This window comes from Cavia porcellus, unplaced genomic scaffold (assembly GCF_034190915.1).
Source record: "Cavia porcellus strain 051 isolate PalLab524CR breed Dunkin Hartley unplaced genomic scaffold, mCavPor4.1 scaffold_5, whole genome shotgun sequence".
Lineage (NCBI taxonomy): Eukaryota > Metazoa > Chordata > Mammalia > Rodentia > Caviidae > Cavia > Cavia porcellus.
The window spans coordinates 31,348,837-31,364,930 of record NW_026947488.1 but is presented as its reverse complement, the minus strand read 5'-3'; the positions used below and the strand labels follow the sequence as shown (position 1 = coordinate 31,364,930).

The 16,094-nt window shown below is 47.6% G+C and overlaps 1 protein-coding gene across 5 annotated transcripts in view; it reads right to left on the bottom strand.

Moving 5' to 3' along the window:
- Positions 1-16,094, bottom strand: part of Snph (syntaphilin) — a 40,464-nt gene that overhangs the window by 5,414 nt on the left and 18,956 nt on the right. The window contains exons 3-6 of one of the 5 annotated variants that reach the window (XM_063248581.1): positions 7,271-7,298; positions 5,868-6,520; positions 5,070-5,177; positions 1,495-1,644 (exon numbers count right to left, since the gene is read on the bottom strand). In XM_063248581.1, the coding sequence (XP_063104651.1) occupies positions 1,495-1,644; positions 5,070-5,177; positions 5,868-6,049 (440 nt within the window). In that variant the 5' untranslated portion in view covers positions 6,050-6,520; positions 7,271-7,298. Of the gene's footprint in view, positions 1-1,494; positions 1,645-5,069; positions 5,277-5,867; positions 6,521-7,270; positions 7,299-16,094 lie in introns of all 5 variants that reach the window. The other 4 variants (XM_003476352.5, XM_005006567.4, XM_063248583.1 and 1 more) reach the window with 4 other exon arrangements.

Here is a 16,094-nt window from a genome sequence, read left to right as displayed (position 1 = left end):
GAAATTCTATTCAGGAACTGGGCCCAGGAATCTCATTCCACATTTTGCTGAAGGGACTGGGGTTGAGGGGTCTCAGTACCTTATAACAGTCACCACAACATCCTCTGGCAAGGAGCCTAACACACAAAGGACTAAGCAATCCAGTGGAGACAGTAAGCCCGAATTGCTTACAGTGGCAACGCAGATGTGCTAGTAGATATGGTGAGGGGATGCTTGTTCATCACTCTTCCTGCCTCAGCATGGGGTTCCCTGCAGGGTAACCCTCCTGGCCTCTCTCCCTACTCCTCACACCTTACCCTAGGAGGAGAAATGAGTTTGGAAGAAGGTACTAGGCATTCTTAGCTTGGCTGATCCTTCCTCCTCTCTTTGGTGCCCGCCAAGCCTCACAGTACAGTGGGTTCCCAGCCTTGTCCATGCCTCAGTGGATTGCACGGCATTGAATGAAAACTGGGTCTTGAAAGATGAGGTTGCTAAAGAAGTAAGATAGGGGAAGGGCACATCAGGTGACGGTGATACTGCATACAAATGCAAGGAGGCATCACAACACATGCCATCTTTAAGGAGCAGAAAGTAGGCTGCTAAGGGTAGAAATAATACAGAGGGTGTGGAGAACATGGAGGTGTATCATGGCCACAGGCTTCTGCAAGAGTCACAGAGTGACCTAGACTGAGATGTGAATATGACCACCACAAGGCATCCTGGCCAAACCATGCAGGGGAGGTAGTCTGCTTTTAGCAGCAGGGTTAATCTGGAAAGAAAGATGGGAGATGGCTATATCCCCCTGAAAATATTAGAGAAAAAGATCAAACAGATTCCAGGCATCATTGGGAAGACAACAGGAAATAAAGATAGAATTCCTAGTTCTAAGACAAAGAGGCTAACAAAATGCTGCCCTAAACTCCTATACTTCCAAACCACAAGACATCCAAACTGGACTGTCTAATAGGCAGGGCTGTGGTCAAGAAAGACATGGCTGCAAATATTATATCATGAATTGTCCAAAAGAGACAAATTCATAGACAGAGACAGCAACAGCTTGCAGGGGCAGAGGGGTGGGCTCCACCTAGATGTGGAGGATAAGAAACCATCTCATAGCTGAAGAGACATAGGGTGGAGTGGGGGGCTTTCCTCTGTGGAGCCCTGGGTGTGCAAGCATAGCTGGTGTGCAGGCGAAGCTCTCTTTGCACCATTTCCTTTCTGATACATGCTCTCCTTGCCCACCCTCATGTGCATAGGTGGGAGCCTGAATTGAGGGGATAGCCCCTTGCAGGCAAACTGTGCCCCACCTTGCCTGCGCAGACACCTGGAGCAGTCAAGAAGAGTTGGATGGGTGTGTGTTCAGTGAGTTTGGACAAGCCATTGCTGGGAAGGAAAAAGCAAGTGAATGGTGGGAAGCCCCATTCACTCCTTCCTTCCAGGGCCATCCTAAGGTCCTAGTCCCTCTGGGTATGGAGCTGGTGGGTAACCCCATGGCTGTACTAGTTGCCTGCTCACCGGTCCTGGAGCCGGTCCTGTGTATCCTTTAGTCGTGCCTTCAGGTGCCGGATGCATACCTCCTTCTGCTGCAGTGGGGTCAGGTACTGCTCTGGGGTGGGTGGCTTGATGCCGTGGTTGTCACTGCACAGCGTGTACTTCATGGAACGCCTGCAAGTGGATGCCCATCATGGGGGTGGGAGAGGAAGGGGCAGGAAATGCACAGGCGCTGCCTCCAGAGAAATGGGTCCTCACCCTACTATACCTAGTCTATGGCCACCAGATGGCTCCAAGCCAAACATCCTGAAAGAGGGTCGGGTGGCCACAAGGACACCATCCTGCTGGAAGGTGAGCTTTAGTGAAGCTCTTCTGAGAGGAGACCAGGATGGAGTTGCAGGGCTCCTCTGATGAGGGGTGATAACACCCATCACAAGGTGCACATGAGCCAGGCACCTGTGAGCACTTACTGCCACCATCTGCATTGTCCTCACAGCACCGTTGGGAGTGGGGAAGCCTCCGTCTTGCAGAAGGCTGCTGGTCTAAGCCCACAGAATTAGAGGGCATCCAGAATCCAGGCTTGTAGACTTGAACCCAGAGAATGAGTACAGGGTTGGAGACTTGGGACGGAAAAGAAGATTTTGGGTAAGCAAGGAAGACAAGAACTCACCCTATAGAGGAGACATGGTGGGGGCTTTCCTCTCCAGATCTGAGAGCTCAGGGATGGAGCTGGGAAGGCAGACTTACATGTACAGGCACAGCTGTATGCTAGCACAGCTGTCCTAGCATACACGCCACATGAAACGCACACTCCTCTTGCCCACCCTCATGTGCATGTAGGTGTGCATTAACTGTGCACATACTTACTGGGAGTGCACATCTGAGTGTGTGGATTCCTGGTCTGTGTATACTATGCACACATGTGTTTACACACAGTGCCTGTGAAACTTTGCCCTCTACCTGCTACCCTCATGGGTAATCTCATGTGTCAGGGCAGCAGTCCCTGCACGTCACACATTCATTCCCTGGACATGTGTGTGACTGCATGAACACCTGCTCGGTCTGGTATGAGCAGTCAGCAGTCCCCTGTGGTGCAGCAGGCTGGGTGTGCCCAGCTCCACACCTGGTGTGGGCTTGTGTGGCATGTGTGCAGCACATTGGCTCCTAAAGGGTACCAGGGAGGAACCTCTACTCCGAGGGCAAGCAGGCCAGTGGTGAGAGTGAGCCAAAACTTTCCAGGGAAGGAAAATACCCTGACTCTACAACAGACTGTGAGATCCACCCACGACTTCCTGGCTGCTGGTTCTTCTGTTTTTAAAGAAATGTCTTAAAGCTCAGCTAAAATCCTGGGCACATTCCTACCCAACTAAAGACTCAGGCCTGCTGTCATCTGCTCCAGGGAGGGGCAGATACAGTTCAAGACTGCAAAGACAGGCCTTTGTGAGGCCCAGTTGCTGACACAGCCAACCTGGAAGAAACTTATGATTTCATATAAACTCTCTAATCTTTACGGAGGAAAAAGTACTTGTAGATTGTGAACTGTTGAAGAGAACGTGGTGGCAGGATTGGAAAGAGAAATGATATTCTCTTACTTTAGCTTACCTCATGGTCCCCAAGTTCAACTCAAGCCAAGACACACATAGCCTTGCTTTGCAAGGGGCAGGAGCTTGGGGTTGCCCCATTTGATCTAAGAAATATCTTTTCAAAAAAGAAGCAAGCTATGTGGACAGTGCTAAGGCCCCATATACTCATCCTGTAGCTCCGCCAACCCCGCAAGGGCTTTGCTCAGAGTTCTGCAATGAGTAAAAAGTAGTCTGTCCCTTACCGGGGTGAGGTGGTGATGGCAGTGACAGAACCAAGATTAAACCAGTAGAATCAAAGATTAGAGGGAAGTAACTTTTAACTTTTTTCATGTGTTTTTATGGGGATTTTTCCCAAAAACATTTAACACATATTTTTAGTCAATCTATCTAGTACTATCTAGTACTATCTAGTACTATCTAGTACTATCTTCCAAAAAATTATATATATATATATATATATATAATTATATATATAAAATTATATATATACATAAAATTTATAATACACAGATATGTGTGTGTACATATATATATATATATATATATGTCTCTATATGTTTGTCTGTCTATCTATCTATGACTGAGAAGTAAAACATACTGCAATGCATGTCTCTCAGCTACTTAGACCTCTGACTGTCTGACTGTTTGCAGGGAGGTCCTAACAGAGGTCCCATCATCATTATCTGGAGACAGTCACTCTCATGGTAGGCAAGAGGACCTTCCTCAGAGGCAGTGGGGGTGGGATTGCGGCTCCAGGGGTTACAGTTACGAGATACCTCATGAAGATTTGTTACTAGTGAGAAAGTATTGAAGTTTTCAGTGATTTATACTTTTCTACATTAAGTTAACACATCACTCCTGTCCCCAGGCCCTGTCGTGGAGGGAGGTACAAAGCCCGGGTATGGTCTTGTACATACCTGTTACCCATCATGTCACCTATCAGTAGAAACTCAGAAATATTGCTTGCAAATTTCTGGACCTCACTGTGTAAAAATGACATCTTCCCCAAGGAAGGGATAGGACAAGCCTTCTCAAGAGGTGTTCCGGCTATGGGGGCAACAATTGGGTGTTCCCTGGTCTTCTTTGCTCACATCCCTTAAGACTAAAGAGCACAGACTAAAGCCCCAGTAACAGAGGTTACTTAGCATCTAGTATATTTGATCTGCAGAGACCAACTCATTGTAGCCTCTGGGTTTTTAGTTCTATTTTACGGACAAGGGAATGAAGATTCAGAGACAGGAAGTGGCTGGATCCAAAGCTACGCCTGCCCCCATACTTTTCTACTGCACACTTGTATTTTAACTGCACAGAGCTACCATTCCAGCTCTTACTTCCTGGTCTTCTAGAACCCACAGTTCCCTTCATTTGCCTATGCAATCTGATCTTGCTTTTCAAGTCCGTGATACCTGAGATCAAACTTAGCACATGTTGTGTTTCTAATACATCTCATGTCCCGAACCAGTCATCTCTGCCACTTCAAAGTGTCCTCTGAGAAGAGCAAGCTGGAAAACATTCTTACCTTGTCTTTTCCCCAAAACAGAATCCTGACTTTGTGTGTGTTTGTGTGGGGAGCACTCTTTATTAACTACCCTGTATCTATTTAGTCTAATAACCCAGTTCCAGTCAGTGACATAGGCAGTTTTGACCCGTTCTATCTTCTTCCTTCTTGGCAGTACAGGAGCCATTTTGTAACGATGACAAAAGCTGCTTTCCAATGATGGTGGCACAAGAAGAGAGACCCTGTGATGCTTCAGGGAGCAGGTTATCTCTCATTCCTCATTCTAAAAGCATCACCCTGGTTTGGTTAAGCCACTGTATTTGCTTCTGTGTAGTGGGTATTTTGTCCATTTTATAGACTGGAACTGAAGTTTAGAGGGTGGCAGTGACTTGCTCGAGGTCACACAGCCAGTCAGTCAGAGTGCTGGAACTGGGGATAGTCAGAATAACACGCTGGACACCTCCCCCCCAGAGCCCTGATTCCCGGCCAGCTGTGAGACTGGTGATAGGGCGGATTACCTGGGTGTGGGGCTGCTGTCGCTGCCCTTGCAGGAGCCTGAATTGCTGCTGCTGCTGAGGGAAGAGGTGCCATAGGCATCCCGCATGCTCACGGGTGGAGAGGTGCGCCTGGAGGCGGGGAGAAGAGGCAGCTGCTCATTCTGGCTGGGGGGTAGCTGTGGGCACTGAGCGAACACTGCGAGGCCACTGTGGCTCAAAGCGCCCCCACTTCAGGGTCACCAGCAGGGAGACAAGCAGCAGGGAGAGGGGGATGCACAGACAGGGGTGACAGAACAGACAGCGCAAATCAAGATGGAAAACCAGAAGGAGGTTGATCTTCCTGGTTTCCCAGGGAAAAGAGCAGGCACTAGACAAGGCTGCAGGGCAAGGATGGGGCCCCCTTTTCCCTTCCCAAAGGTCCCCAATTTCCAGGGTCCCTCAAACCCAGGAGATTGTTCCCTCATAGACTGAGGGAAGAAGAGTAGGGTATACAGGAGTGGGGATGGAAGGAACAGTTCTTGGGGTGAAAATCAGGGGAGGCTGAGTGGACTGGAGTGGATGGCTGCATCCTTCCACCCAACAGTGGTGTCCATGGGGCTGGGACTGGTAGGAATCCAGTGATTTGAGTCTTCAGGTAACTTTTACATCCATATGTCATTTAAGGGCTTAAATGGATGAGGCCAGGGTTTTCCAGCCCATTTTAAAGATGGGAAAATGGGATATAATTTTCTGGAAGGCCCAATGTAAGTCAGTGGTAGGGGGAGACAGAGGACACCTCCCACTCCCTGCTACAGACCTTCAGGGCAAGCGAAGACTCACCTGCGGGATCCAGCAGAGGCCCGTCTGCTCCCTGGCAGGGACATGGCCATGAGGCTGCGGGTCCGAGTTAGGGGCGGGATGGACGGTGTCCCCGGGGCTGAGGAAAGAGGGCGGGTTGGGGGGCCAGCAGGGAGTGCTGGGCCGGGCCACGTCATTCTCTCGCTGGGGCCACTGCCAGGCATAGCTTCTCCTCTCACCCTTCGGCAGAATACCCCAGCACCAGGCTCAGGCCACAGCCACCTCTACCAGTGAATTTAATGGGACTGGTGCACAGCCTCCCACCACCTGATTTAAAGTCACAATCAATCATCAAAGCCTCAGGGGCAGTGAGAAATCATCAATCCAACCCGGTGTCCTCCGGATGAGTGAATATGCCCCAGAGAGGGTGCAGGTCTTGCCAGAGATCACGAGGACAGCAGGAGCAGGGCCTCCTGTTCCCCAGCGCAGTTCCAAGTCTTCTACTCTGTGAGCCAGCCTGGTTCTCCCAGGTCCCTGACACTCAGACCCCTGCCTCCCTGCTGTTCAGTCCTCCCTCCTAGGCAGGGTCTGTAGGTTGGAAGGTTCCTGGGGCTGAATCAGGAACCCTAAATTAGGCCGGGCTGTTCTTGTCAACCATCACCTTCCCAGTTGGCTTGTGGTTCAGGACTTTCTGTCTATAGGGGAGACAAGACAGACCAACATACCAGCAACATGTAGAAAGACATATGGATATATATGAACACGAAATAGTACCATGTCCTGATATTCCAAAATGTGCAGCACCTGTTGCTGTGAACATGCCCACAATGCAGGACATGCAGCCAGTCCTCCCATGCTCATGCCTGGTCCCCCATGCAACACATCCCCATCTGTGCAAATGTACATGCTGACTTCCTCATATTCCAGGAACATGCAGATGAGGCTTAATGCGGGAGAGGGGTGGGGCTGACAGGAGCAGAAGTCCTCCCTACCTGCTACTGGGGATCCTAGTGGGTGGCCCAGTAGCAAGAGTCCATGCTGGGAGAAACTCTTGGTAAGTGGGTAGGTGGACACAGACCCAGTGGCTCTGGGTCAGGGCCTGAACTGCAAGGGTGGCTCTTAGGGGTATTGGAGGGAAAAGGCCTTATGCTGGACTGAATTGAGGCTGTGTGGAGAAGAGGGCACACAGGGCACCAGCACAAAGCTCCTTAGAGTCCAATGCTCAGGCTTGAGCTCTTTGCAGCCAGCGTGCTAGTCATGAGGCAGCTACAGATAACCACATTCCCTCCTTCCACATTTAGAGCAGGGACTGCGGACAGTAGGCTGGGTTACAGGAGACGGCTGAGGGTGTTGTGCTCTGGACTGTGCCCCCACCTCCATGCTGGGAGAGAAGCATTTACCCAGCCATACACCATGATAGAGCTCATGCCACTCATATTACGTACATTCTGCCACTGACTCCTCCTAATAATCCTATGAGGAAGTATTGTGATTAGTCCCCTTTTATAGATGAGGAATTAGAGCTACTGAGAGAAGGGACTTGCCCAGGTTGCTCCTGAGGTGTGCTAGTCTGACCAGCATCAAGAACTGAGGGGTTGGGGCCCAAACCCTGGAATCCCTGGCCCAGGACCACCCTTTTCCCACATCAGCACCTCCCAGGAGCCTGGTCTTTCTGGCTGGTGGCAGGGCTGCCTCCTGAGCAGACAAAGGCACTGCTCAGATGGCCTGTTTCCTGGCTGTGACACAGAACACGGCCTGTTCCCCACAGGGCTGGACACTGCCAGCATTGTCTTCCGAGAGGTGTTGGGTGCTGGGCTGCAGGAGCTGTTGGCACCACGCCCGTTACCTGAGCCTTCACCCGGCCTGGCATTACTTCCTACCTATCATGCCCCAGGTTCCTGAACAGAGCCAGTGGACATAGGGCTAGTCCCCAGAATAGGAACCACAGGGCAGGTTGGAGTACGAGCCAGCAGTGTCCCTCCAAATTTGCCCATAGCCACAAGTAGTTGAATCTTCCTGGCCACAGAAGAACCTGGAATAGGAGTTGGCAGGCATGATGGTCTTTCCTCATGAGGGGGCAGGAGCTTCAAGGATTATGTCACTGATTGATTCCTTTGTGCTCAGGTAACCCTACTGAGTGTTTTTATGTGCCTAAGCCCATTACTCTCAACAGGTTTTTCTATCTCATTGAGGTCTGGGATCAAAGGTCAGACTCTGGCTTCTAACCCACCCAGCCTGGCCCCACTGGCCATTCTATCCTCATTTCTTCCTCTCCTGGTTTTTGGGAGGCTGCAAGGAGGTGGTCAGGCCTCTAGGATGACTTGCTGGCCAAGACAGGACTCATATCTCAGGACAGGCCTCTCTTCATAGAGCCAGCTTGGTGTGTGTTGCTAGGAGCCAGGAAAGTGCAGGTAGAGATTTGGGATAGGTCCTAGGAGGCAGGCAAGATGCCAGCCTTGGTTGGAGCTGTGTGTGGCCTTCGACAATGAAGCCTTTTTTCCCTCTGGCCCTGTTACTACCTTGCTTGGCAATCCCACGCATCCCCCTTCCTTCCTTCCTTCCTTCCTTCCTTCCTTCCTTCCTTCCTTCCTTCCTTCCTTCCTTCCTTCCTGGCTGAGCTGGGAAGAGAGTGGTTCTGTACCTGGATGCAGCTGACAATCTCCTGAGATCAACCAGAACCAGCCACTCTTTTGGGACAGAGGTGGAAGTAACATTTCCCCTGCTGGGACAGGACCTCACAGATAGGTCCCTCATGGGAGGGCAGAAGCCCCAAGGGAGCCACCAGGCCAGGGATCCTACTTCACAAGCCTCAGTGTGTACCCTGTGCCTTCTCAGGTCCTTTCTCTCCTCTAGGCCCCAGAGAGAAGGCAGGTTGCCATGGCATTTGTCACCATGCCACCTGCTCAGCCTAGAGTCCCACAGGCCTGTCCCCAGGTGGCCAGAGGCTGCCTCTTGGCATGGACAGTGGAAAGGAAACTCTAAGGCATGGGGAGTGGGGCTAACAGTCTCTCATTTCTTTTATTCGAGAAAGCCTGGCCCCTCTTCACTCTACCTCTCTCCATCTGATCTCACCTTTAGAAATCCCACTATATCCACCCTTTGACTGATCCCTCACATGCCCAGGGTTTCCTAATGGGGATCCAGGGAACAGGAAAAATAGGACCAAACAGATAATTGGCTCTAATAGCTCTGTCAGGCCTCTAGGCCTAGGTAGGATGCCTTGGGCAAGTCATGCTACTTCTCCAAGTTTTAGCATTCTCGTTATTTATTTATTTATTTATTTATTTATTTATTTATTGTCTTTTTCCTTTTTATCGGTACCAGGGATAGAACTCACGACTGCCTGCTTGCAAGGCAGGCGCTTATGCTGCTGAGCTAAATCCTCAGCCCCGCATTCTCGTCTTTAAGTGGGGTAGAATAAAATGCACCTGCTATGGTTACTGTGAGAATAATGTGAAATAATGCATTACAGGGTTTGGTTCAGTGGCTGCACACAAACAACACACAAGTTGGGAGCAGTCAGGATTCTGGAAGAAGATAATTGCAATGTGATATGAACTTCAAAACAGAAACATGTTCAGAGCATATCGGGAGCCTCAAAAGAGTGAGGAAAAGCTTCTCCTAGCCAGAAATTTGTGTTGGAATTTGAAGGATGAACACTGGCCAAAGAGAATTCAATAGCATAGCTGCTCAGAATCCAGAGTGGCTGGTGACAGCAGAGGCACAGTGGCAGTGAGGCTGCAGAAAGAGGTGGGGCCTTAACACAGGAGTTTGTCCTATGGGCAACAGAGAGCCATGGAAGTGTTTGTGTTTTGTTTTTTGATATTGGGGATTGAACCCAGGATTTCAACATTGAGTTGTATTTCCAGACCTTTAAAAAATGTTTTAGGGCTAGGGATTTAGCTTAGTGGCACAAGCCCCTGCCTAGCAAGTGCAAGGTCATGAGTTTGATCCTTGGAACCAAAAAACAGTTTTAATTTGGAGAGTGTGTTTCACTAAGTCACTAAATTCTTATGCTGGGCTCCAACTTGTGATCCTTGCAATCTCAGAGTGCTGGGATTACAGGTGTGAGCCACTATGCCTAGAAGTGTTTTTAAAAGGAAAAGGGCACAACTGGATTTATATTAGAAAAAGTCTCTGGGTGGGTAGTGGAGTATTCTGGGATGGGAGAAGCTAGAAGGAAGGGAACCAGTTAGGAAGTTACCAGAAACTCCCAGAGGAGGAGCTAGGAGGGCTTGGGACAGGACAGGAGCAGGAGCACTGCAGGAGGCCAGGATCCTGCTTGAAATTCATTAGAGGCTTCAAATTAAGGGAAAATTAGGGCAAAATGCTTGCTGCTGGTTCGCAAGTCCCTTGCATCTACATCCACCCAGACTCTCTCTGGTGACTCCTGAGAGAACCCTGTTCATCCTGTATGTATATCCAGTTGGCTCTGCCTTTAGCTTCTCCAATAGGGACCTTCACCAAAGCCTCTCATCTTGACCACTTACCAAGCTGTTCCTGGGCTAAACCTCAGGAGACTCTGCCAGGAATATTCATAGGAACACACATGATCAACACACAGCTGTCAGTCACACAGTGGTTGAAACACAGACACAAGATCAAGTAGTTAGATTAGATGGTCTCTATGGTGCTTTTGAATCTAACAGACTCCAACTTTAGGGCTACTCCCCAAATGGTGAACTTCCAGTTGATCCTTTCCACATCTTGAATTACCAGGGCTCCTGAGCATCAGTTTCCACATCTGTAAAATTAGAAATCTGTATTCTTTCAGAGCATTTGACTGCATCAACAAGGTGTGGAGGAAAAACCAAAAGCCCTGATTGACCCGACCTTACAGCTAAGAGGAAGTCCCTGTATACACTATCAATTTCTTCAAAGCAATATCCATCAATAAGAGAAGAAAACAACCCTAAAACCTCAGAAAACAAAACAGCTGCGTGTGATGATTCAAGTCACTGACAGCAGTGAAAAGCATTGCATTGCAGACAGTGCAAGATACTGAGAGGGATCCTCACTCGGCTAGGAAGACACTAGAAAATGGAACCTTCACCAGCCAAATGGCACAGTGCCAGCTGCTCCCAGAATGCTAATCAAAGAAAGGTGGGTACGGAAGAGGCCTTCCAGGGACAGCTCCAATTGCCATACTCAAAATCTCAGAGCTTTAGCGACACCAGGACAGCTCCTGGCTGAGCTCGTCAGATCTTCCATGGCCTCACCAGTTCCTTACTCTCTGCTCCACTCTATCTGCAGAGTCGAAGACCGTTCTTCCTAGACTTGGAAAGCAAGACAATAGGGGCAGTTCCCTAGCTCACTTCCTGTCTCCCATATGGCCACCATCAGGGCTGGTGCCATTCCTGTGCGAGTCCTTCTTTTTACTGTAGCAGGGCAGACCCACAACTCAGCCAGAGTGACAAGGGCTTCCTGAGATGATCAGGATGGGCTTGGGCACTGCGGCAGCTGTTACACAGGACATCACTGCAGGTGAAAGTGAGAATCCTAGGCAGTGGGCTGGGTCTTCAGGGGCCCTTAAGGGGCCTTGGCTCTGGGCTGCTGAGTGGAGCAGACTCAGTGCCCCTCTTCCATTCTTCCTGAAGAGCCTTCTCTTGTGATTATTCCACATGTGGGGTAAGACTATTTTAAAAAGAATTTTGGGGATGGGGATGTAGCGCAGTGGTAGAGTACTTATCCAGCATGCACAGGGTTCTGGATTCCTCTGCCAGCACATCCAAGAAAAATATATAGAGGGTACTGCAGGTTAAAATGTATGTGATAAGATTTTCTATAATAAGTTACACATCACACCCACTAGTATGCTTTAAGAAGATGAATGATAACAAGCACATGAAGTGGGGGACTGGAGCTCTAGTATATCACTGGTGGAGATGTAAAATGGTAAGGTTGCTGTAGAAAATGATTTGGCAGCTCTTTAGAAAGTTAAATACAGAATAACCATATGAACCAGCAAGTCCATTGCTAGATATATTCCCCAAAGAATGGAAAATAGGTGTTTAAAAACTCATACAGGAATGTTTTCAGCAGGACTATTCCAAATAACAAGTGTCCATCAATAGATGAATGAAGATACATGTGATGTATCAACACAATGGAATATTACTTTGCCAGAAAAAGAAATGAGATATTGATACATGCTACAATATTGATAAACCTTGAAAACATTCTGCTAAATGAAAGATAGATGCAAAAGAATATTACATGATTCCATTTATATGAAATATTCAGCATAAACAAATCTGTAGAGACACACAGCTTAGTGGTTGCCAAGAAGTAAGAGAAGAGAAAATAGAGAATGATTGCCAATGGACAGAGTTTCTTTTGGGGATGATGAAAATGTTTTGTAATTAGACAGTGGTATTGGTTATATAAATTTGTGAATATACTAAAAACCCCTAAATAGTATATTTAAAAAAAAATTTTTTTTTGAGACAGGGTCTCACTATGCAGTTTGGGCTATCTGTGGACTCACTTTGTAGCCCAAGCTACAACTTGCAACAATCCTCCTGCCTCCTGAAGGGTTTTTTTTTGGAGACAATTTTTTTCTAACTTTCCCAGGTTGGTCTCCAATATCTGATCCTTCTGCTAAAAAGATGAATGTTATAGCATGTGAATTATATCTCAATGAAAATCATGTGGTTTGAAAAACCACATAATATAGATCTCAAATAAGCAGTTGTGAGAAAGCAGATACTGTCCAGAAAGAGGGGAGGGAATCACCCAAATGACTCATCATGCAGTGGCAGAAGAGCTCTGGGTCTCCTGTCTAGGTTTAGCTGGGCCCAGGTCCTTTCTTGATCACCTGGCCCTGGGTCAGGCTGGAGGAGACAGTGACTGAGGCTACCCCTTCTGATGTTTCCTGCAGAGGGAAGCCAGGCAGAGACTACTCTATGCTGCACACGGGAAACCTGAAGCTGAGGGGTTAAGAAGTCATGAGGTAGCATCTTTGACTTCTACTTTACCTGCATTTCTACTGTATCATGAAGATCTCAAAATAGAATGGTGTGGACACAGATCATGAAGTTGCATAAAAGAAAGAAGTGACCTTCCCAAAATACTATAGTAGAGACAACAGCCTACATCCTTAGGTCCCGGGCTCCTCATGTGCTAGTACAAGAAGGAGATCACGGAAACAAGAGGTAAGCATAATATAGATGCTGTTTAGAACTAGAGCAAGTCTGTCTCTGTGTATCTAAGGATTTGCTTTTTTGTAGACAAAGGCAAAGCTCCTCATTTCAAGGACTCATGCTCTTGTCTCTTCTGACTCTCATCACATCCTTCCAGAAGTCTAAATCTGCACAGTGCTTCACTGATAAACCCTCGGCACCTTGACGCTACATCGTATTATCTCTGTTGGTGATCATGGTTTCTTTCGGTGATCCTGGGTCCCTGGGTGATCTCAGATACCTCATGGAATCAGTGGGAACCCTGCCTTTGTTTTTGGAATCTAACCAAGGTAATAAATAGAGGGGTGGGAAGTTCTTGGGAAATTAGAGGACTGATCATTTATTGCTATTACCATTCCTACCTCTTGAAGGCGATCTCTCTTTCACCTGTGGGGATACTCTTTGTGTATTACCTAAAGGGTCAGGGGTGATTCTGGAGTTCCAGGCCTCTCTGCTAGGCCAGCTGGGCAGAGATGCCTCTCCAGGCCTCCTACATGAGAAGGGAGATCCAAGAAGACTCCTGATTCCTATTCCTCCCTCATCCTAGCTGCTGCAGGACTGCCCCTCTGCAGACACCCAAGAGAGATATGGGAACAAAGAATCTATGGTACCAGCAGTTTGGTGACTGCCTGGCAAGTAGCTCTTGGCCAGATGGAGGCCCGTCAGTAACCTTGCTGCAACATATGCTTCCCTAGGCTTCCTGACTGATAGAGCTGTCAAGCCTCATCCCTGGTTCTTTATGTGACCCTCCTTTCAAGGCGCCCACTCTAAGGTCACAGAAAGAAGATGGTGGCACTTCCATCCCGTATAGACTGTTCTCCCCTCCACCCCAGAGCTTTGCCTTGGTTCTTAGGATCCTTGAGTCAGTGCCCTACCCTCACTTATCCTTAGGATTTAACCCAAACAGCAATTTGAAATCTCTAAAGCTTAGGAAGTAAAAAATCTTTGGTTGAACTTATCACAGTTCATCAATTTATACAGAGAGAAACAGAGATACAGAAAGACAACAGGTGACTTGTCTGAGGTTGCCCAGCAAGTGGGGGAACAGAGCCTGGGCGGGGGTTGGGTGCCTAGCTGAGCACTGAGCCCTCTGCACTGCATTTCACTGCTACTTGGATCCACGCAAAATTTCAACAAAATAATAATAAAGAGTAGTTTTTCAAATAAAAAGGCTTGAAAAGAAAATGCAAGGATAAGACAGAAGTCCTGTCAGCTTTACAGCAACTCACAAATAACATGGAAAAATACAAACACATTGAAACCAAAGCCCAGGGTAGAATGGAATTCTACAGCTGACCACAAGTATAGATATGGTGGGAAAAAAAGAATTCGGATTTGATTCTGAGCTTCCTGGATCCTGATAAAAGAAGCAAAACACTCTCAGTTTTGCTCTTGTGAGTAGGGGACATCAGGGGACCGGCTAAAATTTTTTGGAAGACATAGACATCCCTCAAATGCATGTCAAAAAATATTTCACATAGGAATTGCTGTAGGAGAAGCAGCCCACTCCTGGGAGCCTGCAAGTAGGGCCCTCAGGTAGAGGAAAGATCACACCCTCAGAATTCACTCAAGTTGTTTGCTATGTTGTGCTGTGTTTTGTTCATTAAAGACAGAAGGATCTGTGGAACACAAGGACAAAAGGGCTGAAAGGATATGGGGATGTCATCAGACCAGCCTGGGACCACAGCCCCGTTCCACGGAGATAGCTCCCACCTTGAATGAGATCAAAGTGCTTCCATCATCCTGGGAAGCCAAAATAAGGCAACCACATCAACTCAGCATCAGTCTTTGTCTCTGTCTCTCCCTGCTAGCATTTGACGACAATCTAGTCCAACCACCATGTTTTCTAAGCAGAAAACTGAGGACTTGCTAAAGTCCACAGTGTGAGCTATAGCAGCAGGGGACACAAGACCAAGAGGTAGGCAGCTCATTATGATGCCGCCAGGCACTCTGGTCACAAAACTCATGTTGGGAGCCAAGTCTCATCCATCTTCCAGCAGCTCCTGGCAGCTAAGCGTGGAGGTGTTCAGTGCAGCTAACCCAATTGAGCTGCTTCCAGCCCTGGAGCCAAGCCCATCTTGCACCAGCACCCCTCATCTCTCTGTACAGCTCCTCTCTCTTCCTGCAGATGCCAGCTGCCTTGCATCCTCAGCAGCTGATCCCTGTCCAGCTGATTTACAGTGGCATTTCTCATGTCGTGCTGAATTCTTTTACCTTCAATAAGATCCCAGCATTCGACATTACTCAGCATGGCTTGCGTTTGCTGGAAGAGGTGGGTGATTTATAAGCCTCTCTTTTAAGTAATATGGTCTCTCAGGAAAAGACATCTTATCTCTTTAAGATAGCAAATGTGGCCATATGATTTAAAAGTTGAGTGTGCTACCACATGTCCGTAATTTCAGCACTCTGGGTGGCTGAGCCAGGAAGATCATAAGTTCAAGCCCAGTCTGGGTGACTGAGTGAGACCATGTGCCAAAATGAAAAAATGGGCTAAGGATATAGTTCTGTGAAAACATCCTTGATTAAATCCTCAGTATTCACCAAAAAAAAGTTTTATAAAGGGAGATTCTGCAAACATTTATACCCTATTGTAAATGGCCTAATCTGGGAATGAATTTTCCCCTTTGCTGACTAACCTGGTACAGTAGAAGAGACCATGGTTCTAGGATAAAAAGGTGAATTCCAAACCACCATCTTTAAGGTAATGGAAATGCCATTTGATTCTCTAAGCCTCAGTTTTCTTGTCTGTAACATGGGCTAATTTAGCTTTGTACATAAGATGTTCATGATTAGTAATAACTCATGTTAAATGTCTAGGAAAGTTCTGGCATAGGGAAGGCACTCCAGAAACACTGGCAATTATTTATTTACCTAAGCTTGTTTTTTAATCTTAATGTAACTCATTTATTATATCCTTATCCTGATTTAAATTTTGGGGTTTTTTTTTTGTTGTTGTTGTTTGAGTGTTTTGTTTGTTTGTTTTTTGTGCCAGGGATTGAACTCACAACCTCAAGCTTGTCAGGCAGGTGCTTATGCCACTGAGCTAAATCCCTGGCTGATCCAAAGTTTTAATCTGAAGTATTGTATT